General features: G+C 62.0%; 3 protein-coding genes across 3 annotated transcripts in view; 2 read left to right on the top strand and 1 right to left on the bottom strand.

Annotated features, from left to right (window-relative positions):
• ELL (elongation factor for RNA polymerase II) overlaps nt 1-6,308 on the top strand; it is a 50,637-nt gene extending 44,329 nt beyond the window's left edge. The window contains exons 10-13 of the mRNA XM_080633852.1: nt 1,148-1,319; nt 2,166-2,210; nt 3,113-4,274; nt 4,600-6,308. Of these exons, the coding sequence (XP_080489978.1) occupies nt 1,148-1,319; nt 2,166-2,210; nt 3,113-3,217 (322 nt within the window). The 3' untranslated portion in view covers nt 3,218-4,274; nt 4,600-6,308. The remainder of the gene's footprint in view (nt 1-1,147; nt 1,320-2,165; nt 2,211-3,112; nt 4,275-4,599) is intronic.
• Nucleotides 6,309-10,677: 4,369 nt separating this feature from the next.
• On the top strand, nt 10,678-13,758 carry ISYNA1 (inositol-3-phosphate synthase 1; the record flags this gene model as incomplete). The annotated part of the gene is made up of 9 exons (XM_080634133.1): nt 10,678-10,791; nt 11,037-11,198; nt 11,400-11,529; nt 11,603-11,796; nt 11,881-12,321; nt 12,395-12,559; nt 12,632-12,745; nt 12,825-13,042; nt 13,545-13,758. 9 exons carry the CDS (start codon nt 10,678-10,680, stop codon nt 13,756-13,758), a joined length of 1,752 nt encoding a protein of 583 aa, XP_080490259.1.
• Nucleotides 13,759-15,070: 1,312 nt separating this feature from the next.
• SSBP4 (single stranded DNA binding protein 4) lies at nt 15,071-25,645 on the bottom strand. The gene is made up of 18 exons (XM_080634215.1): nt 25,523-25,645; nt 24,804-24,876; nt 24,599-24,660; nt 23,732-23,816; nt 19,988-20,077; nt 17,745-17,810; nt 17,566-17,625; nt 17,372-17,441; nt 17,192-17,262; nt 16,672-16,739; nt 16,545-16,590; nt 16,412-16,447; nt 16,278-16,332; nt 16,114-16,184; nt 15,952-16,030; nt 15,762-15,790; nt 15,343-15,444; nt 15,071-15,178 (listed from the first exon to the last, which is right to left on the bottom strand). The coding sequence occupies exons 1-18, from the start codon at nt 25,576-25,578 to the stop codon at nt 15,149-15,151; spliced, it is 1,149 nt and encodes a 382-aa protein (XP_080490341.1). The 5' UTR covers nt 25,579-25,645; the 3' UTR covers nt 15,071-15,148.
• Nucleotides 25,646-26,316: the final 671 nt, after the last annotated feature.

The raw sequence follows: 26,316 nt of genomic DNA, 5'->3' as shown, positions 1-26,316 counted from the left end.
CTGGTCAAACAGCCACTTGGAGGGGACATTTCCAATGCCATTCAGAGGACTGCAGGCGGCTGTTGGTATTTTCTTGCAACAGATGTGCAGATCCCTCCCTTAGAGGGATATTACAGCTTCTCAGTCCACCTCCAAAGGAATAGCATGAGGTTTATGGCCTCCTGTAGGGTCTGTTGTCTCACCTTTTGGTACCATCTGGCTAGTTTGAGGGTCAGCTTCTTAAATTATAAGAGCTGTCGCTGCTGTCTTGATCATCATGGAGGCACATGTGTTCATGTGCTTCCATGGAGTGCTGCGGTCAGCTGTGGGGGCCCGAGCACAAGAAAGACGGAGACAGAGACGGAGCCAGGCTGAGAGAGCTGGGATTGTTCAGCCTAAATCCCAGCTTGATACCAAGTTAGCTTATAGGTGTTCATGCACTGAGCTGGCACTGCTGCAGACAGCGAGGTGGCACGTTAGAGTCATCACATAGAAAAAGCTGAGGTTTATCAGCAGAGAGCACTGGCTGCTGGGCCTTCTGCAGCATTCCAGGTTTAATGGCTTTTTGTTGTGCTGAAGAACGTTCAAAGGGCCTCAGAGGCGCATCTGTTAAACAAGAGCTCTTGTGTTCCGTTCACGTTGGGTATCTGCAGAAGGTGAAGGAGATACAGTCGGTCTATTCAGCGTGGCTGCTTGTCGTGTGCTTGCCACGTAATCTTCCTGTGAGCATTTTGCAATGATAGCTGAATGCTTTTTGTGTTCCTTTAAAGACTCTTAACACTGGAAGCATCGTATTCCTGCTGTTCCAATGGCTGGCACAGATGCAGAACTCCATGTTCTGCAGGACAGCGGGAGTTAGAAAAGCTGTAGCAGCGCTATCTGAATGTCCTCCTACACCCGCAGCTGCTCCCAGGCTTTGCTGTACCTGCATATTCCACACTATCTGGTATAGATAGGAGATTTTGGGAGCAAACACTGTCTTGTTCTCCATAGAAGTCAAGGCAATAATCCCGATGGTTACTTTCTCACTTCTGTAATGCAAGGTGAAGAGGTTGTATTTTGTTTTGCAATGCAGTCACCTGCAGGGCTGAACCTGGGCTGGGCATTGCAGCATTCACACTGTGAGAGCAGCTTTCCTAAGCCAACAACTCCCTTGTTCTCCCTGCAGAAAATACGCAGCCATTTCCTCCTCAGAGCAGCGTCAGAGTTACAAGAATGACTTCAATGCAGAGTACAGCGAGTACAGAGACTTGCACGCCCGAATAGAGAGGATAACGCGGCGCTTTACGCAGCTGGATGCCAAGCTGAAGCAGCTCCTGCAGGGCACTGAGGAATATAAGGTAGAAACAGCAATGAAAAGCCACTTCTGCAAGTGGCAACGCTGCCACTCGGTGCAGTCGCTCTGGATGTGGGGCTCTTGGGGCTGGGTTGGTGGCTGCAGGACGTGCACGCAGCTGACAGCTCTGAGGACTGTTCTTAAAACAGCTCTGTGTTCTTTCGGTTTCAGGCTGGAGCACACATCATGGTACTTGTTGACAAGGAAAGGCCTCAGTGAGACAATTGGTGTCTTTAGCCAAAAGCTGCTGGAAGCTATTAGTGTATCCCAGCCAGAAAACTCATACTTGCACATATGGTAGCATATCGGGGCTGGAAGGGGAGTTAGCACGGGGTCATCTGTTGCTCTGGAATCTTTGATCGTAATAATGGAGCATTATTTGACTTGTCAGGCTGATTTTGAAAGAGCTTTAGCTATTCATTATCTTGAGAAAGTTAAGTCTCACTGAGTATAATAAACAGATTTTTACAGAGCACCTATTGTGCTAAACCCCTTTTCCTCCCTCCAACATCCTTCCCCTCCCCGAACAGTTCAGTGAGTCCTCACTGAGTTATCTTTCTATCTTGGGAAAAAATGGGTCTGGAGTTTTGGAGGCAATGTCAGTTACCCTGCAATCCAGGTGCCTGTTACAGGTAGTTCCCATGGCTGGGGAATGGGGCCTGATCCTTCCAGTACTCGTGGTGTCAGCACCAGTATAGTCATGGAGTCATCGAGGTATCGGGTCTCATGGGAGGGAGTAGATTTGGGTCATTATTCAGAGGAAACGTGGACATTGAGCCATCAGGGAACGGCACCAACCGCAGCAGGGTGCAGGACTCTGGAAAGTAATCAGCTCTCTTTTCCTTTTTAGACCATCCATGATCAAATTTTGCAGGAATACAGAAAAATTAAAAAGGTAAGGAAAAACAGCCACAAAAAAACAGGCTTTTGGGTGGTGCCCCTGGTGTGACTGAAAGAGATGGGCACTTGCCAAGTGCAAATCCCAGTTCTGAAGCCATTCTAGCAGATCTTTGTTCAGCTTGAGCCTGTCCCAAAAGTGGTCTTTTCCTGGATCAGAAAGGGTCTGGGGGGAGCTGGGACTGCTCTGGGATCCTGGGAAGCATTCAGCCTTGTTAGTGGCGTGCCAGCACAAGAATGAGTGTGTTAAATTAGTGCCTTTATCCCATCAAGTGAAAGAACAGCCTGTATTTCAGAATGCACAGGCTGAGTGATAACAGCATTCAACAGGGTCCTCCAAGTCTTGGGGTCTGCTGCTATATGGGGAATGAGCTGAGGAATCACTTGGGTGCATAGCCCACTGTGGGGCATTTTGGTGCATGCAGAATACTTCCCATGTCTGTATCTGTATCTGAAGCATCTGTACACCAGGGGTGGTTTGTTTTCTTTTCAATCTACGGATACAGAGCCCTGTTCTCCCGAGGGATTTAGGAGCTTTTTGAAGAGATTCCCTGTGTGTTGCAAGTCCATCTTTGTTGTAAAGCTCCCAGGCTTGCACAACTTGGGTCTAGCATGGGGCAAAGGGCAGGTGATGCCTCCTGGAAGCTGAAGTGTGTCCAGGTCAGGCTGAGCCCTTTGAGGAGGCTCCTGGAGCTGGATACTCGTGAGAAGGGATTTTGTTCTTTGCCTTGTTTGGCCAGAGTGGGTTCATTTTAAATAGGCACCTACTCCTCCAGCTAGAAAAGCTTCAGTCCTTGGTCAGCTATTGATGCTCTGAGTCTGGTGGCCTCGGGTCAGTATGGGTGTCACCGAGTTGGGAAGAACTGCCTCCCATCACCGCATTTTCATTTCTCTTTACAGACTAACCCCAATTACAGCCAAGAGAAGAACCGCTGCGAATACCTCCACAACAAGCTGGCTCATATTAAGAAACTGATAGCAGAGTATGACCAGCAGCAGTTTTAGCTGGCGCTGATCTGGACTGGGGAGGGCAAAATAAAAGTCACCCGGATGTTCCGTTCCCTTTTGTACAACTAGATTCCTTTCAGAGCGTTAACTCCTCCTGGTTGAAGAAGTAGGGGATGACTTGCGATGATGCTGAAGCTGCCCTGGCCACGTCAGAGCTGGGTTGCAAACCCAGTGCCTGGCCTGAGCCTGTTGGGTTTTAGCCTCTCTGAATGTTGGAATGTAACAAATGACAAAACAGAAAACACATAAAAGAAACCCCTCTGCTTATTTGAAGCCAGCGTTTGACACTTAAGGGAAAACTGGCCTAAAGTGACCGAAGCTCCCAAAGGTTAAGAATCAGTAGTTTTCATGGATTAAAGTTTGGCATGAAGTGTAATTACCCAGGTCCACTGGGTTACAGTAAAATGTCCTTCAAATGGTGAGGAACTGGAATGCTGCTAGGTGACCTCCTGCTCTGGCACCTGCGACTGTTCATTTGCAAGCTGTCTGCTCCACATGGCACCGCGTTAAATACACCAAGTACCCAGAGCTCTCGTTGTTTGTTCCTGCTTTTGTCATCTCCGGTGTGTTGCTCTCCTGAGGTGGTTGTGTCAGGAGGAGGGGATCAGCCCCCAGGCTCTGCCCCATAGCCTCGTGCAGGGCAGGGGTGGATCCCTGCTGTGTAAATCACAGCCCCTTTTTCCTGTTCTCCGCTTGTGTGTCTGGAAGCAGCGGGTGGAAGTGTCTTGCTGCGGCCTCCCCAGCATGCGCGGGCCAGTACCTGCATTAACCTCCACGTCCCAGGGCTGGGAAGATCGAGACCTGTCTTTGACTTTTATAACTTTCTACCAAGGCAGCCAATTTTCTTAATTGCTGATGAGACTTTGGTCTATTTTTGTATGGAAAAAAAAAAAAGGACAAAACAAGCATCTTTTTCTAAATCTGTGCCTCCCTTTCCCTTTCAGGCCGAGTGTTTCAGACCCTTTTCCTCTCTTCCAACCGCAGTATTACTGAAGCTTATCGGATAGTGTCCCAGAGAAGTTGCCACCTGTACTGACCCATCAGAGCGGAGGAGGTGGGAGGGGGGGGAACACGATGCTTTCTCCTTCTGGTTTTTGTGTCTTTCCAAAGAAGCAGCAGCAGAAACTCGCTCTGAGAACAGACACCAGAGCATGAGAGCAGTAAGGTAGCACTTTCCCATGCGGGTCACTTCCACTCTCGTGCTCTATCAGCCAGCTTCTGCTGCAGTCTTTCTTCTTGATTTTGTGGTTTTGTTTTTGGACTTGAAGGGAACATTTTGAAGAGTATGGCCAGGGTGTGAGAAACGCTCCAAAAAGCACAAAGGTGGCCTTTAACTCTGCTATTTCTTTCTCTCCCCTCTCCCCTTTTAATCCTGCCAGCCTGCGTGATTTGACTTCTTCCCGCTTCCGTTTATCTCAGAGTAAAGGATTCCTTTCCCGTGGCATCTCCTTCCCTTGGAGGTTGCACTGAAGAGTCTTTCACCCTTTGAAGGAGCGGAATGGCAGAGTTAAGGAGGGAAACACTTCTTACACAAGGAGGATTTGATCCTTTTCCTGCTCTCCCCAAAAAGTGGGTCCATCTGCTGTATTGAAAACAAGAAGAAATAATTCCTAACAATTCCATTCTGGCTGGATGGGTTTTGCTGCATCGTCCAGCCAGAGCCACCGCTTTGCTTTGTCACTTGCAGTGCTCTGAGTTTCCCTCCCTGAAGCATCACCTCAGCGTTCACCAGGACTTTGCCATCCCATTCTCCAAACAAAGCCTGCGCCTGAGCCCCTTGCGCCGTGGCCCATGGACTTGCACAGCCACCTTGTTCTGCTGCTCTGCAAAACCAAACCCGCTCAGAAGCGGGGCAGTGAAGGAGAGGAGGGAAGAGATGTGGTGCCCACGGAGCGCTGTGGGGTGAGCACCCCAAGAGCCTCACTTAGGGAAGTCCCAACGAGCATCTCTGGGCTCGCGGAATGCTTTGGTTCCATCTCTTCTTCTCCAGCTAAAGCCAAGTGGAGGTGAGGGAGATGCTTCTCCTGCAGCTCTACCCATTCGTGGAGCGCTGCTGCCTCCTGTGCTGCTGCTCATCAGGGAAAACTGGAAAAGACACGTTAAAGGCAAGGAGCTTTTGTCCAGAAGACTTCATCCTCCTGCTCGATGGGCTCTTGCCACGTGCTCGGTGCACAAGCCTCTTGAGCAGTCGGTGGTGGCTGGTGCCGATGTCCAAGCTCCAATGCCAGCAGAGCTCCCTGTGCACTGAGGTGGCTTTCCCTGGCGCTGCAGGGGTTGGGATTCACTGCACACCCCAGACCTGAGAGCGGTTCCCATGCGGTGTCCTCGGCAGCAAGGCCCAATTCCTGCTTTTCCCAGCCTGAGCCACGGGGCTTGGTGGGACTTTGACCTCCAAGTGGTGCGTGAGGAGCTCCGGTGGCAGAAGGGGCAGCAGCTGCAGCCCCAGGATGAGTAAATCCTTCCATGGAAACACTTCTTCTGATCCTTAATATTTTGAATGGGGTTTTCTTGTTGCTTTGGGGGGGGGGGGAGGGATAGAGATGGATCCTGATCTTTATACATCTGCTATAAGATATTTTTGCAAACAGAGTTGTATACAGAGCTGTATTGTGTACATTGACATGTATATTCTGGAACTTCTAAAATTTGAATATAAAAAAGAGAAACCCTGAAAATATTTAATGAATATCCAAACTGTGAGCCCCAGCTAAGCATCCACCACCTTCCTGCTTCCCTTTCCTTTGGCCTGTGTTCAAGAGCTGTAGTCAAACCTGCCTTTTCCTTTCTTTTTCTTTTTAGAGATGATGAAGCTAGGCAAATTTTGTGCTTTTTGGGTTAACTAGAAACCAGTTGTAGGTGATTAAGTATGATCTTAACTTATTGATACTGTGTTTTCCTTTGTAATATTGTACTGTGGATAAAAACTATATTGAGCCATGGAGTTGGAGTTTACAAAAGAGCTTTTCACTTTGCCAAAATGTTACAGTTTAAAGGCAGCATAGTCTTCAGCTTTCCTAATCTTTTCTTAAGAGCTGGTGTCTTTTTTGTACACTGAGAAGCTGAATGCTGATTTTGCAACATATAATAAATTCACTGTATTGGAAAACAAGCAGACAATAAGGTTGTGTCTTTCTTTTCAGTGCTGCTTAACTGTGAGGAAACTCGACAGGGAAAGGTGATAAATGGCTGGCGTGGAGTTGGGAAGCAGGAAGCTTAAAGGAACCGAGGCAGTTGAGGGAGTTGAAGTGTCAGAGCAGGCGGTAAGAAACAGGAGGAAGGTGCTTGGTGTGGGCAAGAGCAATGGGATCTTTTCCCCTTCCCAATGGGATCGGCCTCTCCATCCTGTGCCAGGAGCTCGGGTGTTCCTGCTCCAGCGGAGGTGCCTGGAGGCTTTCAGAGAGGCACCGAGCCCTGGTGCCAGTGGAAGTCCTGGGATGCAGAGAGTGGCAGCCTGGAGCGGTGCTGGCAAGCGGGATCCTCCCTGCTTCCCTCGGGATGGGCAATGCTGGAGCTCCCTGGGCTATGGCAGCTCTTCCTGCAGCACGTAGCTCCCGGGGAGCCTCCAGACCTGGTCCTCAGGTGCCTCCCTCCAGCTCCTGGAGCCGGGTTTGCGGCGTGCGCACGCTGTGTTGGGTGAATCACATCCATGGGGAGCCGGAATGGGAACGGCGCTGCCGGAGCAGGGCTGGGTGAGCCTGGCACAGCCGCTGCCTCCCACCTCCACCCCCGGCCCTGACTCATCCCGCTGGAGCTCGGGATGCAAATAGCGCGGCTGCAGCGGGACCTTGTCCCTTCCTCCGCGGGCACAGGTCCTGGCTGTGCCTGGAGCATAAAATCACTCAGTACCAAAGTACCCTCTGAACAGCTTCTGCTTTCCTTCTGCTTTGGGATCCCTCCTTACCAGAGGGTGAGAGGCACAGGTTCACTGGGCTGGAGCCCACAAGTGATGGCAGAGGGTCTTGCTTGATCCACCCATATCCCCGTTGAGCCTGTGCTCACCTGCAGCTCGCTGTGTTCAGTGCAGGGTTCTGGGTTCTACCTGCAAACAGCAACAATCCCAGCCTGATTTGGGAGGGAAGGGGCCTTGAAGCTCCTCCAAGTGCTGCCTGAGGGATGTCTTGGCTGTTTTGGAATGGGGGGATGGACACTCTGCTTAGTCCTGTCTCACCAACCTTCACCAGCAGCATGAGGTGATGCTCCCCTGGCTGACGGAGCCGGAGCTGACCTGAGCATCAGTTGGAGATGCTGCTGCTGAGCCCAGGCCCCCTCCCACCACCTTTAATTCCTCCCTGGGGGGACTTCACCCCTGAGGTGTTCATTGGAGGACAGGCTTGGTCCTGGGATGGGGCCTCTCTCTCCGGCAGGGTCCCTGTCCCTTTCCATCCCGGCTCTCCTGGGGAATTCCTCTGCTCCGGCCGGGGTCACGCTCGGAGCTCATTAACTGGGAGCAGCCCCAGTGGAAATTTACTGGCTGCGTTTGCTGTGCCAGAGCCAGGCGGGATCCGGCGCTGCCGGCACTGGGGACCGCGGCCAGGCCACGGGAGCAGCAGCTCCTGGAGCCCGGGTCCGTGTCCCCCACACCCTGAGCCCGGGGCTCTGCAATCCAGGGCAGAGCTGGGAAAGGGGCCTCTGGGCACCGCATCGGGCACAAGCCCGGGGTCAGGCCCGTGTGGGGCAGTGGGGCTGATCCCGCAGCATCCTCCATCCCCGGAGGGATGCCGGGAGCGCGGCAGAGCCCCCGTGGGGTTTTTCCTTGCGCACCGTTTGCTCCCGGCTTGTTTACAGGAGGAAGCTCGTTGGAGTCATCTGTCCCTGCCACGGTCCGGTGGAGCTGGTCCCTTTGCCAAGCAGCTGCTGCACCTCCACAGCCCAGCAGGAACACCCGGATCCCTCATCCCTCTGTCCCTGCCCGTGCGTGGGTCCGTCCTTGGGCACACAGCATGCGGAGAGCGATGGCACAGGGATAGGGAGGGGAGGACATGGAGCTGCGAGCTGCCAGATAACAAAGGGGCAGAGCCTGGGAATTGCTTTACACGAGGGGGAAAAAACCCAACTGTGAACGGAGATCAGGGAATGCCGTAATGCACAAATGTGGGGCTGCTTTGGGGGGTCCTGCCTGTGTCCCCCCACCACTGAGCCCTTCCCAGCGCACAGAGCATCTCTGCCAGCAGCACCAGGCTCTGAACCTGCTTATGATGAACCACGGGGGAGCTGGTGCTGCCCTGGCTCCCGCAGCGGGGGCTTCGTGCTCCGGATGCCCATCCGCTGGGATGGGCTGGGGTGGGCCGGGGGGGGCACCATTGCCAGGCGGTCGCTATGGCTCCGCGGCTCCCCGCCAGCCCCCGGGCTCCCGGCCCATGGACGCGTTGGGAGAGCGGGAACAAGGGAGCCCCGCTCATGCGGTGCCGAGTGTGGGAGGAGTGGGAAGGGAGTGTGGGAAGGAACAATGGTGGGAGTTATGGGAGGGGGGCAAAGGGAGGGGGGGAAAAAAGGAAAAGCAGTGGAAAAATACCAGTTGTGGGCCCCTGGCAGCGCTGCCGGACCCCCCCGCCCGGGATTATTGTACAAAGAAATGTTATTTTTGTTTCAATAATTCGCTGAGGCATTGGCATTCCAGCGCGGGGCTCGGTCTGCGCTCCAGCACCAAGGGATCATTGTTCCTCCATGGCCAAGGGGCCGGTCGCCTCGTCCCCGTGTTCCCCCCACCCCGTGGCAGGTGCCCCCCGGGGGTTGTCCCGCTTGGGCACATCTCAACGTGTCCCCCCCCCGGCCCCGGGCCCGAGGCGCTGGGTGGCGGCGGGAGCGGAGCCGGCCCCGCCGTGTCCGCGGGGAGCGAGGGTGGGAAGGGGCCGGGTCCGCCCGGGCGTTGCTCCTGCTCCGGGGGTTCCTTTGAAGCCCATTGAAAGGCAGCGGAGCCCCCGGGGGCCGCGGAGCGGGGCCAGGCACGGCCCCCGCTGCTGCGCTGCGCTTTATCCGCAACAGCCCCCCCGGGAGCACTTGTGGGGTGCAGCCTCCCAGGGACCGGCTGCTCCCCTCCCGGCGGCGCTGCGGGGCTGGGGGTGATGGAGAGGGGGCCGGGGTGGGGGTTGCATAGCCCCAGATGGGTTGCAGGGCGCCCATAGGGACTGCAGGGTGCCCATAGGGACTGCAGGGTGCCATTGCTTTGGGGTGCCCATAGGGACTGCAGGGTGCCATTGCTTTGGGGTGCCCATAGAAGCTGCAGGGTGCCATTGCCTTTGGGGTGCCCATAGGGACTGCAGGGTGCCATCGTCTTTGGGGTGTCCATAGAGGCTGCAGGGTGCCCTCGCCCTTGGGGTGCCCACAGGGGCTGCAGAGTGCCATCGTCTTTGCGGTGCCCATAGGGGCTTTGGGGTGCCCATAGGGGCTGCAGAATGCTATTGCCTTTGGGGTGCCCATAAGAGCTGCAGGCTGCCATTGCCTTTGAGATGCCCATAGGGGCTGCAGGCTGCCGGGGCCGGGGCAGCACCGTGGGAGCGGCCCCGCGGGCCGGTGCCCATGGGAAGCCGCGGGGCTCCGGCAGCTCAGGAAGCCGCCGGCCCCGGGCGCTCAATGGCCGGAAGGCGGCGGCGGGACCCCCCGGTCCCGGTCCGAGCCCCGGCCCCGCCGCCACTTCCCCTTCCCGGGTCAGCGCCCGCTCCCCGCCGCCTCCCGCTCCCGTTACCCCCCACCCCAGCCCCGGTAGGGGCCGCCCCGCACGTGCCTTGGGGCCGGGACCGGGGGGAGTCCTGGGGGGGGTGCGGGGGGTGGCGGTGCACGTGCGGGGGGGTCGCGGGGGCCGGTTGTGGGGGGCGGGTCCGGGGGGGGGCGGGCCCTGGGAGCCGATTAAGCGGCGGGAGCCGCGGCGGCCGCAGCCGCGATCGCATCAATCCCCCGCGGGGCCCGCACCGGCACCGGCTCCAGCGCGCCCCGGTGAGTGCCTGCGGAGGCGGCCCCGGGAGGAGGGGGGGGTCCTGCGGGGAGCGGGAGCGGCCCCGCTCCGTGTCCCCCCGTGCCCCTGTCCCCGGGTCCCCCCAGCCCCACGGCCCCGGTGCCACCCCGGGGTGCTCGGACACCTTTGTCCCCGTGTCCCCTCGCCCATCGCAGGGTGCAGGAGCGCTCCGTGTCCCCTCTGCCGCTCCAGGGACAGCTCCAGTCCGCAGAGCTCGCTCCTGTTCCCCAGGGAGGGGACAGCGGGGACAGGACGGGGACCCAGCGCCCTCCGCCTGCGGGGGCTCAGTGCGTCCTGGTGGGCGATCACTCCCTTGTGTCCCCCGCTGGTCCTCCGTGTCCCGGAGGAAGGGGCCGCGGTGGCAGCGGGACCGGGAGCTGCGGAGCCACCGGCAGCAGAGCCTGGCCCGGAGCGGGGCCAGAGCGGGGGGGGGCCGGGGAGGGGGTGTCCCGGCGTGCCAGGCCCGCGGGGCTGACACCCATTTCCTCCTATTCCAGCTCCAGGAACAATGGCAGAGACATTCCTTGTGGAGAGCCCCGACGTCACGTACAGCAAAGACTTCATCGAGGCCAAGTACACGTACAGCGCCGTGCACGTCTGCCGCGAGAACGGCGTCACCAAGGTGCGGCGGGGCGGGGGATGCAGGGGATGGGGGGGTCTGGAGGGGGCTTGGGGGGCTGGTAAGGGTTTGGAGGGGCTGGTAGGGGCTTGGGGGTGCTGGAGGGTGTTGGGGGGGCTCAGAAGGGGGTTTGGGGGGTGAAGGGTGTTGATGGGGTCTGTCAGGGTTTATGGGGGGTCTGTCAGGGTTTGGGGGTGTTGGGAGGGTGTTTGGGGGTGCCCCCATCCTCACGTGTCCCCATCCTGTAGGTGCGTCCGTGCTCGACCCGGTTCACGTTCCGCACGGGGCGGCAGGTCCCACGGCTGGGGGTGATGCTGGTGGGCTGGGGGGGCAACAACGGCACCACGGTGACCGCGGCCGTGCTGGCCAACAGGCTGGGGCTCTCCTGGATGACCAAGACCGGCCGCAAGGTGGGTGTCCCCTGCCAGGACCCAGGATCCCGGCATCACACAAGGATCTGGACATGGAGCTGGTCCCTCTGCACCAGGGTCCTGCACCCCAATCCCCTTCCCTGCCCCTGCAGAGGTGGTCTGAAGCCCTGCACCCACTTTGGGGGTGCTGGGGACCCCTTTCCCTGCACCAGCAGCTCATCCTCCCATTCTCCATCCCAGAAAGCCAACTACTACGGCTCCCTGCTCCAAGCCTCCACCGTCTGCCTGGGCTCTGGCCCCACCGGTGATGTCTATGTGCCTTTCCGGGACCTGCTGCCCATGGTGCACCCCAACGACATCGTCTTCGATGGTAGGTGGGATACGGGGGGGGGATCCCTATCCATGGGGCACCCTGAGCGGTTGGGTCACCCCTTGTCCCCCAGGCTGGGACATCTCATCCCTGAACCTGGCCGAGGCCATGCGGCGCGCAGAGGTGCTGGACTGGCCGCTGCAGGAGCAGCTCTGGCCCCACATGGAGAAGATGAAGCCCCGACCCTCCATCTACATCCCCGAGTTCATCGCGGCCAACCAGGAGGAGCGGGCGGACAACGTTCTGCGCGGGTCCATGGCGGAGCAGGTCCTGGTGCTGGTGGTGGGGACACAGAGATGACGGAGGGGGAGATGCTCCCGTGCTGACGTACCCGCATCGGTGCTGTCCCAGGTGGAGCAGATCCGCAGGGACATCCGTGACTTCAAGGAGAGCAGTGGCGTAGACAAAGTCATTGTCCTGTGGACGGCCAACACTGAGCGCTTCTGCGACGTGGTGCCGGGGCTCAACGACACCGCCGACAACCTGCTGCGGGCCATCGAGGTCAGGGCACGGGGAGGGCCCGGGGGGGGGTGCCGGCAGCACCCGGCGGTGCTGAGCTGCCCCGTGTCCCCGCAGCGAGGCCTGGAGGTGTCCCCGTCCACGCTCTTCGCCGTGGCCAGCATCCTGGAGGGCTGCGCCTACATCAACGGCTCCCCCCAGAACACCTTCGTGCCCGGCGCCGTGGAGCTGGCTGCCCAGCGCCGCGTCTTCATCTGCGGCGACGACTTCAAGTCGGGTCAGACCAAGCTCAAGTCGGTGCTCGTGGACTTCCTGGTGGGCGCTGGCCTCAAGGTACGTGGGGATGGGGCAGCGCTGGGGGGGACCTGTCTGTGATGGAGGTGACCTGTGCCCACCGCCCGCCCAGACCAAGTCCATCGTGAGCTACAACCACCTGGGGAACAACGACGGGAAGAACCTCTCGGCCCCGCAGCAGTTCCGCTCCAAGGAGATCTCCAAGAGCAATGTGGTGGATGACACGGTCCAGGCCAACCCCATCCTCTACGGCCCCCAGGACAAGCCCGACCACTGCGTGAGTTGGGGGTCAGGACCCATGCGACGAGGATGAGGGTGATGTGGTGGTGACGGGGACGTCGCTTCGCAGGTGGTGATCAAGTACGTGCCCTACGTCGGGGACAGCAAACGCGCGCTGGACGAGTACACGTCGGAGATCATGATGGGTGGCACCAACACCATCGTCATCCACAACACGTGTGAGGTGCGTGGGGGGGGGCACAGGGGTGTCCCTGGGGGGTGGCGTGTCCCCGCCTCACCTCCCCATCCCCTGGGGCCCGCAGGACTCGCTGCTGGCCAGCCCCATCATCCTGGACCTGGCCATCCTGACGGAGCTGTGCCAGCGCGTCACCTTCTGCACCGAGGCCGACCCCGAGTTCCAGGGCTTCCATAGCGTCCTCTCCATCGTCGCCTTCCTCTGCAAGGCCCCGCTGGTCCCCGAGGGCACCCCCGTTGTCAACGCGCTCTTCCGCCAGCGCAGCTGCATCGAGAACATCCTGAGGTACCCGGGGGTCCCCATCCTCATGGGGGCCACGTCCCTCCTCTCCCGGTGCCCGTGGTGGCCCCCGAGGCTTGCGGAGGTCCTGGTGTTTGATGCCCGACACCACGGAGTCCCCGTGGGTGTGCAAAGCCAATATGGGGCTGGGATACCCCACGCTGGTGGTGGTGCCGGTGCTCAGTGCCACCAGTTGGTCCCAGGAGCCATCCCCCATGGGTGCCAGCACCCAGCGCCGCTCTCTCCTCGTGTGTGATGCCCAAAGGCGATGACGGTCCCAGTGCTGGCAATGCCCACCACCACCAGGCCCCTGCTTCCCAGTCTTGGGGTGCCCAATGCCCACAGCCCCCGGTACCCAACGCCTGGGTACCCAATGCTGCTCCCCACCGCGGCTCCCAGCACCACGGCTCCCATTGCCCAGCACCCGGGATGCCCGGTGCCACCGCTCACCCTTCCCTGTCACCGGGTGCCACATCCTTGACCCCCCCCTTTCCTCCCTCGGCGCCAGGGCCTGCGTGGGGCTGCCCCCCCAGAACCACATGCTGCTGGAGCACAAGATGCAGCGCCCCGCGCCCAGCCCCAAGCGCTCCTGCCCGGGGGGGGCCGCCTGTCCCCTGGCACCCAAGAAGACCCCGGCAGCACCCACCCAGCTCAATGGGCACCCCTGTGCGCCGCGGCCGGGCCCCCCCCGCACCCCCCTGCACATCGATGGGGCCGACTAACGCCGGGGCCCCTTCAGCAGCTTCCTGGGGGGTGGATGTGGGGGTCTGGGGGGGGGTGTCCCCCCCCCTCGGTGCTCCCCGGCCCCGATGCCATTGACACTGTGAAGCTTTGAACCCGTCAATAAACCCGGACCCCCCCCCCCAATGGTGTTGCCTCATTCTTGGGGGACCCCCCCTCCTTTGTGCCCCCCCCCCAAAGCAAAACGTTGGCACCTTCTGAAAAAAAATCAAGTGACATTTATTGATGGGGGGGCTGCATTTTTGGGGGGGGTTGTATTTTTTTGTGTATTTTCTTCTTTTTGTTGTTTTTTTTTTTTGGGGGGGGTCCCCCGTTTTGTTTTGATAAAGCAACGGGGGCTCTAATGGCAATAGAAATGGGGGGGGTCCCTACACAGAACAACTATGCCTATGGTGGGTGCTATGGGGGCACAATGGGCCCCCCCCCGGCGTGGGGCTGTACAGGGGAGGGGGCCCGGGGGCGCGGCGGCAGTTGGGGGGGGGGGGAAGGGGGGGGTTTGAGGTCGTTTTTGTTATAAAAGAGGAAAAATCCCAACGAAAATCCCAAAAAAACCACACAAAAAAAGAGAATTCCTTCATATTAAAGTGGTCCCGGGGGGGGGCCCCGGTCTGGCGCTCGGGGGGGGGCCGGGGATCACAGTGCTGGCTGAGCACACAGACAGGGCTGGGGGGGGCCGGGGCACTGCCGGGGGGGGGCTGCTCTCTGCACTGGGGCCTGCCCTATAGAGCATGGGGGGTGCTCTATGGGGACGGGGGTATGGCTTGGGCCCCCCCCCACCCCCAACACAGCCTCTGGGGGGGGGGGTTACACCCGCACTGGGGGGGGCCGTGCTGGTGGTGCGCCCCCCCCCCCTCGGGGCTATGGCAGGGCTGGGGGCGGGGGGGGCACTGGGAGGGGGTTATGACCCCCCCAGGGCTGGGGGGGGCGCTGCTGCATTGCTCACTGCAGTTACCTGCATTTGCAGCATGGCCAAAGGGGGGGGGGGGCAGAGGGACACAACCCCCCCACCCCCCCCCAAACCCCCCTCTCCATGCTCAGGGACCACAGTGGCATCGCCCCCCCCCCCAAGCCCCCTCCTCACGTTTGGGGGGGCTGACACCACCCGGGGGGGGGGTAAAACACCCTTATAAAGCCCCCCCCCCCAGTGCCTGCCCCCACCCTGGGGGGGGTGGTCCCTGCGCCGGGGGGGCGGGGGGGGGCAGTAAATAAGTCATGTGACTTATTCCTAATTCTTCTTCAATTGTCCCCATTCTCTGTTTAGTGTTTTCTCGCGGGGGGGGGGGGGGGGAGGATGTGATTGATAATTATTGATCATTAATTATTGATCATTGATGAGGATTCCGGGGGGGGGGTGGTCCGGCCTCGTGGGGCTCACACGCTCATCGTCATGCTGGGCGAGTACTGCAGGGACCGGAGACACCACGGAGTTAATGGGGGGGTCCGGGGGGGGGCAAACACAACCCCCCCCCCCCCGTTGTCATCATTGAGGTTCACCAAAGGGATTTAATGTTACCCCCCCCCATCCCCAGCTCCCGCCCCCCCCCCCCCCCGGGGGGGTCCCTTACGCTGTCGCTTTGGAAGGGGTTCAGGAAGTTGCTGCTCAGGTCGGCGTCGTCCCGGGGGGTGCCGGGGGGGTTGCTCAGGGCCCCCAGGTTACTGGGGGAGCTCTGGGGAAGGGGGAGAAGAGGGTGAGAAAGGGGGGAAATGAGGGGGGGGGATGGTGCATTGGGGGGGCACCGTGCATTGGGGTTCAATAAATGGGGTCCCAGTACATGGTGGGGCAATAAATGTGTCCCAGGGTACGGGGGGGGTTCAATAAATGGGGTCCCAACACATTGGGGCGGGCAATAAATGTGTCTCAGGATGGGGGGGGTTCAATACATGGGGTGCCAGTACATGGGGGGGGGCGCAATAAAGTAATTGGTGTTCCAGTAGATGGGATTAGTGGGGGGGTCCCAGTGCATGGGGGGGTCCCCGCACTCACTTTTGGCAGCCCGTCCATGTCCCCGGAGCCTGCAGGGACAAAGCAGCGCATCAGAGCCCCCCCCGGGGCCGTGCCCCCCCCACCCCGGTGATGCTCAGCTCCCCCCCCAGCCGCAGCGGGACCTGCACCGAGCGCGGCCGCCCGCAGGTGGCGCTCACGGACCGCGGGATGGGGCGGGGGGGGCACGCACCTAAGGATCCATTCATGTGATGCGGCTCCATCGCGCTCATGCCCCCCATGGGCCCCTCGGGTCCGGGCCCCATCGGGAACTGGAAGGGAAAAGGGGGTGAGGGGGGTGAGCAATGTGGGACCCCCCCATCCCCATCCTTGTCCCCTCATCGCTGTCACTCACATTGGGCCGGGTTCCTGCGGGCCCGATGGGGTTCATCATGGTGTACATGTTCTCACTGGAGTTGGTGGAGTCTGGAGGGGGGGGACACATGGAGGGGGTGGGAATGGCACCCAAATCCCCCCCTCCAATGTCCCAAACCCATCCCGCTCCCCGCAGACACTCACCTCCGGGGCTGGGCAGAATGGGGGTGCCGGGGGGGCCACCACCCCCGGGAGGGCCCTGGGGGGGGAAAGGAGGGAGGTGGGTTAAAGGGGGAGCACACCCAGCATGCCCCCCCCCAGTGCACCCCAACACTCACCACATAGTTCCCAGGGGACGAGGAGGAGTAGGCGATCTGGGGGGACAGAAAAGGGGGGGTGTGTTCATCATGGGGGGCACAGAGCCAGCACCCCCATAGCCCCATCCCCTGCTCCCCCCCCCCCCCAACTTACAGAGTTGGCATTGGGGTTTGGCCAAGGCCCGCGGCCACCAGGACCCCTGGAAGGCAATGGGGAGAGGTGAGGGGGGGTCCCGGTGATCCCGGGGTGGGGGGGATCCGGGGGGGTCGGGGTGTCTTACATGCTCATGGTGGGCATGCCAGGGCCGGCCAGCGAGCTGGGGGGGGGGCGCATCCCGCTGCCGTAGGTCTGCAGGGAGAGCTGGGGGTCAGCGGGGACATCCCTGTCCCTGCCCCCCCCCCATCCCTGTTCCCATCCCCATCCATAGCAACGGGCTCCCAACTGCATCCCAACCCCTGCATCCCTGCACTTATCCCCATCCCTGTTCCCATCCCCGTTCCCATCCCCGTTCCCATCCCCATCCATAGCAACTGGCTCCCAACCCCATCCTGACCCCTGCACCCCTGCCCCTATCCCCATCCCTGTCCCTATCCCCATCCACAGCAACTGGCTCCCAATCGTATCCTGACCCCTGCATCCCTGCCCCTATCCCCATTCATAGCAATGGGCTCCCAACCCCTGCATCCCTGCCCTTATCCCCATCCCTGTTCCTATCCCCATTCACAGCAACTGGCTTCCAACTGCATCCCGACCCCTGCATCCCTGCATCCCTGCCCCTATCCCCATCCCTGTGCCCTCACCTGGGGGGCCATGCCGGCCATGCCTCGGGGGGGGTTCATGCGCTGCATCGGGCCCCCCATGCCGGGATGCCCTGTGCAAAGGGAGGGGGTGGAGGAGGAGGAGCCGTGAGACCCCCACAGCCCCGCCCTTCGACCTGGGGGTGCGGGGGGGGGGGGCACACAGGGACCCCCCCAACTCACCCTGTGACCGCGCCGCCGGGTCCATGGCGTTGGGCAGCAGCGGCTGCGAGCCCGGGACACCCACTGGGGGCTGCGGGGGGGGGACAGCGCGTGAGGAGCTGCAGGACCCCCCCAGAGGGGTCTGCATCCACTGTGACATGGGGGGGGGGGGAATGGGGGGGGAATGGGGGGGGTCCCATCCCAGAGCACCTCACCTGGTTCGGCATCCGGAGCGGGGGCCGGGGACCGCCGGGGTATCGGGGGGACATGAAGGGCTGCAAGAGACGGAGCAGGGATGGGGTGAGCTGGGGCTGGGGGGGGCAGCATCACCCTGGGGGGGGCCGGGGGGGGCCGGGGCTCTCCTGCAGGCTCTGAGGGGGGGGCCCAGCCTTACCTGGCTGTGCGGCCCCAGCAGGGGGGCCCCGGGGTTGTGGGGCGGAGGCTGAGAGCCCGCGGGTCCCTTCAAGAGAAACAGAACACGGTTACGGGCGGGGGCGGCACCCCGGTGGGGGGCATGGGGGGGGCACGGGGCATGGGGCTGGCCCCAGGAGGGGGCAGCAGCGGGGCAGGGGGGGGCCCGGGTCATGTAAACCCCCCCGGCTGCACGCATACGCTAAGGGCACGTATACATGTAGGTACAGAGACACTAAGGACATGCACATGGCAAGAGCATGCACACGCTGAGGACATGTACACTGAGGGCACACACACGCTAAGGATATGTACATGCTAAGGACATGCACAGACTAAGCACATGCACACGCTAAAGACATGCACACTGCGGGCATGCACACACTAAGGACATGTACACGCTAAGGACATGTACACGCTAAGGACACGCACATGCTAAGGACATGCACACGCTAAGGACATGCACATGCTAAGGACATGCACACACTAAGGACATGTACAGGCTAAGGACACGCACACTGAGGGCATGCACATGCTAGGGACATGCACACGCTAAGGACACGCACATGCTAAGGACATGCACACGCTAAGGACACGCACACACTAAGCACATGCACACGCTAAGGACACGCACACGCTAACGACACGCACACGCTAAGGACACGCACACACTAAGCACATGCACACGCTAAGGACACGCACACGCTAACGACACGCACACGCTAAGCACATGCACACGCTAAGGACACGCACACACTAAGCACATGCACACGCTAAGCACATGCACACGCTAAGCACATGCACACGCTAAGGACATGCACACGCTAAGCACATGCACACGCTAAGCATATGCACACGCTAAGGATATGTACATGCTAAGGACATGCACAGACTAAGCACATGCACACGCTAAGGACATGCACACACTAAGGACATGTACAGGCTAAGGACACGCACACTGAGGGCATGCACACGCTAGGGACATGCACACGCTAAGGACACGCACACGCTAAGGACATGCACACGCTAAGGACACGCACACACTAAGCACATGCACACGCTAAGGACACGCACACGCTAACGACACGCACACGCTAAGGACACGCACACACTAAGCACATGCACACGCTAAGGACACGCACACGCTAAGGACATGCACAGACTAAGCACATGCACACGCTAAGGACACGCACACACTAAGCACATGCACACGCTAAGGACACGCACACGCTAACGACATGCACACGCTAAGGACACGCACACGCTAAGCACATGCACACGCTAAGGACACGCACACGCTAAGCACATGCACACGCTAAGGACACGCACACGCTAAGGACATGCACACGCTAAGCACATGCACATGCTAAGGACATGCACACACTAAGCACACGCACACGCTAAGGACACGCACACTGAGGGCACGCACACGCTAAGGACACGCACACGCTAAGGACACGCACACGCTAAGGACACGCACACTCAGGGCACGCACACTGAGGGCATGCACACGCTAAGGACACGCACACGCTAAGGACACGCACATGCTAAGGACACGCACACTGAGGGCACGCACACGCTAAGCACATGCACACGCTAAGGCCACACACACTGAGGGCACGCACACTGAGGGCACACACACTGAGGGCATGCACACGCTAAGGACACGCACACGCTAAGGACACGCACACTGAGGGCACGCACACTGAGGGCACGCACACGCTAAGGACACGCACACGCTAAGGACACGCACATGCTAAGGACATGCACACGCTAAGGACACGCACACTGAGGGCATGCACACGCTAAGGACACGCACACGCTAAGGACACGCACACTGAGGGCACGCACACTGAGGGCACGCACACTGAGGGCACGCACACGCTAAGGACACGCACACGCTAAGGACACGCACATGCTAAGCACATGCACACGCTAAGGACACGCACACGCTAAGGACACGCACACTGAGGGCACGCACACTGAGGGCACGCACACGCTAAGGACACGCACACGCTAAGGACACGCACATGCTAAGCACATGCACACGCTAAGGACACGCACACTGAGGGCATGCACACGCTAAGGACACGCACACGCTAAGCACATGCACACGCTAAGGACACGCACACGCTAAGCACATGCACACGCTAAGGACACGCACACTGAGGGCACGCACACGCGTGCTCTCGCAGCAGCGCACACACACGCGCACACAGGCGGTACCTGGAAGAAGGCGGGGGGCATGGGCCCCCCCGGGATGCCGTCACCGGGGGGCAGGTTCCCCATCACCGGGCTGGGAGCCGCCGCCGCGCTCTGCGGGGAAAGGGGGGGGTCAGCACCGCTGCGGCTGTGCCCGGCTCCCGTCCTGCTCCCCCCGAGCCGAGCGGGGGGGACCCCATCCCTGGGCGGGGGGCGCGGGCAGGGGCCGCGGGCCCCTCTCTGCTGCCGGCCCCAACCGAGGGGAGCCGCGCAGGGAAGGAATGCGCCGGTTTTCCGGCTCGGCCCCTCCGCAACTGGTTTCAATTTGTAGGGGAGGAGGAGAAGGGGGGGGGGGAACGGACCTGGCGCTGCCCCCTCCAGCCGGGGGGCCCCGGGGACACGGGGGGGGTCTTGGATGTGCTTGGAGAGGGGGGACATCGCCCACTGATGGGTGATGGGGATGGGGCACCCGTGGGTGCTGCTGGTGTGGAAATGGGAAGGGGGAGGGCGAGACCCCCATCTGGGCACACGGGTCATGCTATGTCCATGGGTCACACATGGGACACGCATGGTACCAGGCACATGGGTGACAGTGCGTGCCCAGGGGTCCCTGCCCCAAGGTGAGCACCCTGAGGTCCAGAGTTAGGGAGCCCCTGCTTCATTTTCCAGCTGCAGGATGTGGCCCCGAGGTCCCCAGCCCCAGGGATCATTTGCAAGACAACGGGAGCCCCCCCCCCCATCCCAGGAATTTCATCCAGGCGTCATCCCAGAGCCCCCGATGGTCCCACCATGGAGCCCATCCTGAACCATCACAGAGCCATCACAGAGCAACCCGTGGTGCCAACACCGGATCCATCACTGCGCCCAACACAGAGCCACCACAGCACCCACCATGGTCCCACCACAATGCCCACCATGGGGCTCATCATGGAGTTATCATAGAGCCCACCATGGAGCACACCATGGTCCTCCCACAGCACCCATCATGGTCCCACCATAGCGCCCATCATGGTCCTACCACAGCACCCATCATGGTCCCACCACAGCGCCCATCATGGTCCTACCACAGCGCCCATCATGGTCCCACCATAGCGCCCATCATGGTCCTACCACAGCGCCCATCATGGTCCCACCATAGCACCCATCATGGTCCTACCACAGCACCCATCATAGTCCCACCATAGCACCCATCATGGTCCCACCATAGCGCCCATCATGATCCCACCATAGCGCCCATCATGGTCCCACCACAGCGCCCATCATGGTCCCACCACAGCGCCCATCATGATCCCACCATAGCACCCATCATGGTCCCACAACAGCACCCATCATGGTCCCACAACAGCACCCATCATGGTCGCACCACAGCGCCCATCATGGTCCCACCATAGCGCCCATCATGGTCCCACCATAGCGCCCATCATGGTCCCACCACAGCGCCCATCATGGTCCCACCATAGAACCTGTCATGGTCCCACCACAGCGCCCATCGTGGTGCCCATTACAGAGCCATCGCAGTGCCCACCCTGGCACAGCACAGGGGACAGGTCCCAGGACCCAGGGGGTCTGCCCCGATCACGCAGGGGGTGCCAGGAGGGGTGAAGGATGGGATGGCAGCAGCATCACCCCATGGCTGTGTCCATGTCCAGCATCACCCCACGGCCATGGGGCCAGGACAGCGCTGCCCAGGGGGGCACAATCCCTGTCCCCACCCTGGGGACAAAGACAAGGCAGAGACCCCCCCCTGCCCCAGCCCACAATGGGGCCACCGCTGTCCCCCAGCTCCAGCCCCACAGAGGGGACAGTGCTGCCCCCCCCATGGCAGGGACTGAACTGGCCCCCCCCATCACTCAGTGATGCAAAGCAGAGTTGCCATGGCAACAGGTTGGGGAGTTTTGGCTCCTCCTGCAGGCTCAAGGTCAGGAGGGAGAAAATGGGGGGGGGACACACACATGGGGGGGGTTCAGGCTTGGGGGGGTGCTCCCCACACCGATGCACCCCAGGGTAACCCGTTTCCCACTGTGGGGCCGCCTGCTGACACCATTCGTCCCCACTGCCAGCCCCCCAAGTGATGGGGGTCCCCATCCTCACAACACTCACGAGGAGGGGGGGGTCCTGTGTGCCCCGGGGGGGGGCCGCTGAGCAGCACCCATGAGGGGTGAGGTGAGGGGCTCCATGGCGGGACCCCCAGTTCACCCCATGGGTACCGGTTTCACTGCAGTGGGGACCCCAGGATGGGGGTTCACGGTGTGGAGGTGCACGGGGGGGGGTTTGCAGGGGGGCTCCCCCCCATGGGTCCCCAGCGCTGCCTGCCAGGCAGCAGTGCCATGGCAACGCTGCCTGACCCGCGCCGCGTCCCCGGCGTCACCGCACCGGCAGCCTCATTAATTCCAGCATGGAAATCAGCGCTGCACAGCGCCGGGGGACTGGGGGGGCGCGGGGGGGCCCTGCGGCAGCCCCCCCCCCGCGATGGCGCAGCCACATGCGGTGCCCACATGCACCCACGGGCACCCCCTGTGCAGCGATGGGTGCTGCTGGGAGGAGGCTGAGCACCCAGGGGTGGGGGGGGCAGCTCCCGCCCCTCTCCAGGGGGATGGGGAGAGGGTCAGGGCAATGCGTGCCCTGTGGCATCCTGCATCCCACAGCACCATGGACCCCACAGCATCCTGCATCCTGCAGCGCCATGGACCCCACAGCATCCTGCATCCCGCAGCGCCATGAACCCCACAGCATCCTGCATCCCGCAGCGCCATGGACCTCACAGCATCCTGCATTCCACAGCACCATGGACCCCACAGCATCCTGCATCCCGCAGCGCCATGGACCCCACAGCATCCTGCATCCCACAGTGCCACTGGTACCATGGCATCCTGCAACCCCCAGCACCCTCTACTGCACAGCACCATGTATCCCACACAGAATGGCACCGCCTGTCCTGCAGCATCCCGCATCCCACAGCATCCTGCATCCCACGGCCTTCTTCATCCCACAGCATCCTGCACGCCACAGCATCACGTATCCCACAGCATTCCTGCTGCAACATGAGCCCCACAGCATCCTGCAGCCCACAGCACCATGGACCCTACAGCATCCTGCATCCCACAGTGCCATGGACCCTACAGCATCCTGCATCCCACAGCATCATGAACCCCACAGCATCCTGCATCCCACAGCACCATGGACCCCACAGCATCCTGCATCCCACAGCATCATGAACCCCACAGCATCCTGCATCCCACGGCATCATGGACCTCACAGCGTCCTGCACCCCACGATGCCATGGACCCCACAGCATCCTGCATCCCACAGTGCCATGGAGCTCACAGCATCCTGCATCCCACAGCACCACAGATCCCGTGGCATCCCACATCCCACACTCCAGGACCATGCACCAGCTCCATCCCAGGGCACGGTGCCCCCTACAGCCAGTCCCCAGGACCCAGTTCTCCTCCTGCCACCCCTGGCAGTGGGGGGTGTCCCACTGAACCCCAGGACCACACTGGTCCTGGAGCACTGGGTAAGGTGAGGGGGGGACACCCCAACCCCGCTGGGGTGCTTCCGGTTGGGAAGCAGGAACCAGTTACAGGATGCAATCCATGGGATGGGGCTGGATGCAGGGGGGGCTGAGCCAGGCCCCCAGGGATTAACCCCCCCCCCGCATCCCCCTGCAAAAAGGTCAGCGGGCTGGGGCCGGGTGTTAACCCCCGGTGTGCTGGGTCCGGGGGTGTCCCAGTGGGCACAGCCCCCCCCCAGCCCCACGGTACTCACGTAGTCGTGGAAGGCTTTGGCCTCGCTGGAGTGCTCACAGGTCTCCCTGCGGTCGGGAGCGGCGCAGTACAGGTCCCAGAACACACTGGAGTGAGGTGGGGGGGACAACGGGTCAGAACCCCCCCAGTGTCCCTGTGTGTGTCCATGTGTCCCCCCCCCGGTGTGCTGGGGCCTCCCAGCTCCGCCGCTGCCGCCTGTTTTCCCTGGAAACGGTCGCTACGGCCAGAGCCCAAATTCCTGGGACTTTACATCAGGCTGCAGCATCCCGGGGCGGGATGGGATGGGATGGGGGGGTCCCACTGCCCGCACCCCCCCCTGGCTGCAGGGCTGGGTATAGAGCAGCATGGGGAGGGGGGTGCCCCCCCCACAGCGCTGTTCCTGGGTGCTCCCCCCTCTTTAGGGGTGCTGGCAGCGGGAGGGTTAATGGCCAGGAAAGCGCTGTGCCCCCCCCACAAATCACTTCTTGGCAATGGCCAAACGTGACCATGGCAGCACCGTGGCATGGCCGCATCCTGCACCCCACTGAGCCCCCACAGCACGATGGGTTCCCCCCCCCATAGCATCCCCATCAGCCCCTATCCCCGGGGTGATCTCCTGGGCCCCCCCCCCCCAGGGTGCGGGGTCCAGCCCCAGACCGGGAGCCCCCTCCCACCCCATGCTTGGTGCCAAATTGGATCCTTCTGGAGGGGCCGGGCGGGGGGCGGGATGCGAAGGGGGGGGGGGCCCAAATCGCTGATGGGAAAAGCAGAGCAGGCAGGTTTATGGGGTACGAGGTGATGTGGTGGCAGCGGGGGGGGGGGGGGGAGGCGGAGCAGCCCCCAGCTCAGCCCCATGGGAAGAGGAGGGGGGGGTCCAGCCCCAACTCACCACCACCAGGAGTGCAGGAAGCCGGGGGGCTCTCCCAACGTGATGTTCTTCTCCCATCGGATCTGTGGGGAAGGATGCGGGGATGCGGGGTCAGGCTTGGCCTCGGCAGGCCTGACACGGCGGGGATGGGCTCAGGGCCCCAATCCCATGGGAATGGGGGGATCGGGAGGGGTTTGTGTGTGTGTTCCCCCCCCCCCCCCCTTACCTCCGACAGGAAGGTCTGGGCTGATTTCTGGGCCCCCACGTGCAGCAGGTACTCATACACGTACAGCGCCAGCCTGCGGGGACGGGGACAGGGACACGGCGGGTCAGGGACCGGCAACCCCCAAGGACAACAGCCCCATGGCCGGCGGGGGGACCCCGACAGCCGCAGATCCCGACAGGGGGGACCCCGATCCCCGGGGGCCGGTCAGGATGGAGCGGGAGCGATGTCAGCTCCCTGCGAGGGAAGCGGTGACCGCGGGTCCCACCCGGCCCCATCACCCGGTGGCCACCCCGGTTCCCGTCGCTGGGAATGACTCGGGGCTGGCCCCGCGTCCAACGGGACAAGCGCCGCCGCGGGGGTCCCCGGGCAGGGGCCGCTCCATCACCCCCGGCGGCGGGGAACGGGCGCCGCGGGGCACACGGCGGGGAGCGGCTCCCCCGCTCGGGGCTCAGCGGGTCCCGGTGCCCGGGGAACGGACGGAGGAGGGGGGGCGCACCCCGGTTCCCGCTGCCCCCCGCGCGGCCCGGGTCACACCGCGGCTCCCGGTGCCCGGCTCAGCCCCGACGGCTGCCGGTGCTCCCCGGCGGGGCGGGGCCGCGGGGGTCCGCCCGCCCCCCGGCCCCCCCCATCCCCATCCCCATCTCCATCCCCTCCGTGCCCGCTCCACCGGCGGCCGCCCCGGCAAAAGTTGCGGGGCCGCGGCCCGGCTCCGCACTCACTTCTCCCGGGCCTGTCCGTCCGAGGGCACGCCGGAGCCCTTGCCCTTCCCGTACATGCTGCGGCGGCGGCGGCGCGGCCCCGGCTGTCAGCGGCCCCGGCCCCGGCCCCGCTCCCGGGCCCCCCCCGCCGCCATCCCGGCCCCGGCCCCGGCCCCGGCCCCGGCGGCTCCGGCCGCGCGCCCGCGGGGGAGCTTGAAACCGCCGTGCCACCTCCCCCCGCGCGGCTGTTCCAGCAACGCCGCCCGCGCCCGCCGCTCTTAAAAGGGCGATGGCGGGGACGGGGAAGGGTGGTGGGGACCGCATTGTGAGTGGGGGAACGGAGGGAGAGGGGTGCGACGGGGGGGGCACAAACACAACGGACCCGGGGGGGGGGTGGTGAGCACGGACGGACACGGAGGCTGGGGGTGGGCAGGGGGATGGTGGATACGGGGGGACGCGGACACGAGGGGTGCAACACGGAAGGGAGGCGGGGGGACACGGACACCGGGGGGGGGTTACGGATACGGTGTTCGTTAAGGACGTGGACACGAGGGGGTGGCTACGAGAGGGACACGGACACCGGGGATGGGGAGGGACGCAGTGGTAATGAAGGGACACGGACACGAGGGGGGGACATGGACACGGTGGAAGCAGAAGGACGCGGATGTGAGAGGGGACTTGGGCGTGGGGCGATGGACACAGACGTGGGGGGCTTGAGGGGCACAGGACACTGAGAGGGAGACACAGGGGGATGCGGACATGGGGAACACCGGGATGCGTACATGGGGAACACCGGGATGCGGACATGGGGAACA

This window comes from Psittacula echo (genome assembly GCF_963264785.1).
Source record: "Psittacula echo genome assembly, chromosome: 24".
In the NCBI taxonomy this organism is placed as follows: Eukaryota; Metazoa; Chordata; class Aves; order Psittaciformes; family Psittacidae; genus Psittacula; species Psittacula echo.
The sequence above is the reverse complement of the archived record's forward strand: the minus strand, read 5'-3'. Positions and strand labels throughout refer to the sequence as shown.

Excerpts from the sequence above, each read along its gene's own strand:
- SSBP4 (XM_080634215.1), bottom strand. The coding sequence starts at position 25,578 with ATGTACGGGAAGGGCAAGGGCTCCGGCGTGCCCTCGGACGGACAGGCC. Across the intron at positions 17,811-19,987 it reads TGCCCCCCGCCTTCTTCCAG|GGACCCGCGGGCTCTCAGCC; the intron begins GTACCGCCTGTG and ends TTTCTCTTGAAG. Across the intron at positions 16,185-16,277 it reads CATTCTGCCCAGCCCCGGAG|ACTCCACCAACTCCAGTGAG; the intron begins GTGAGTGTCTGC and ends CCCCCCCTCCAG.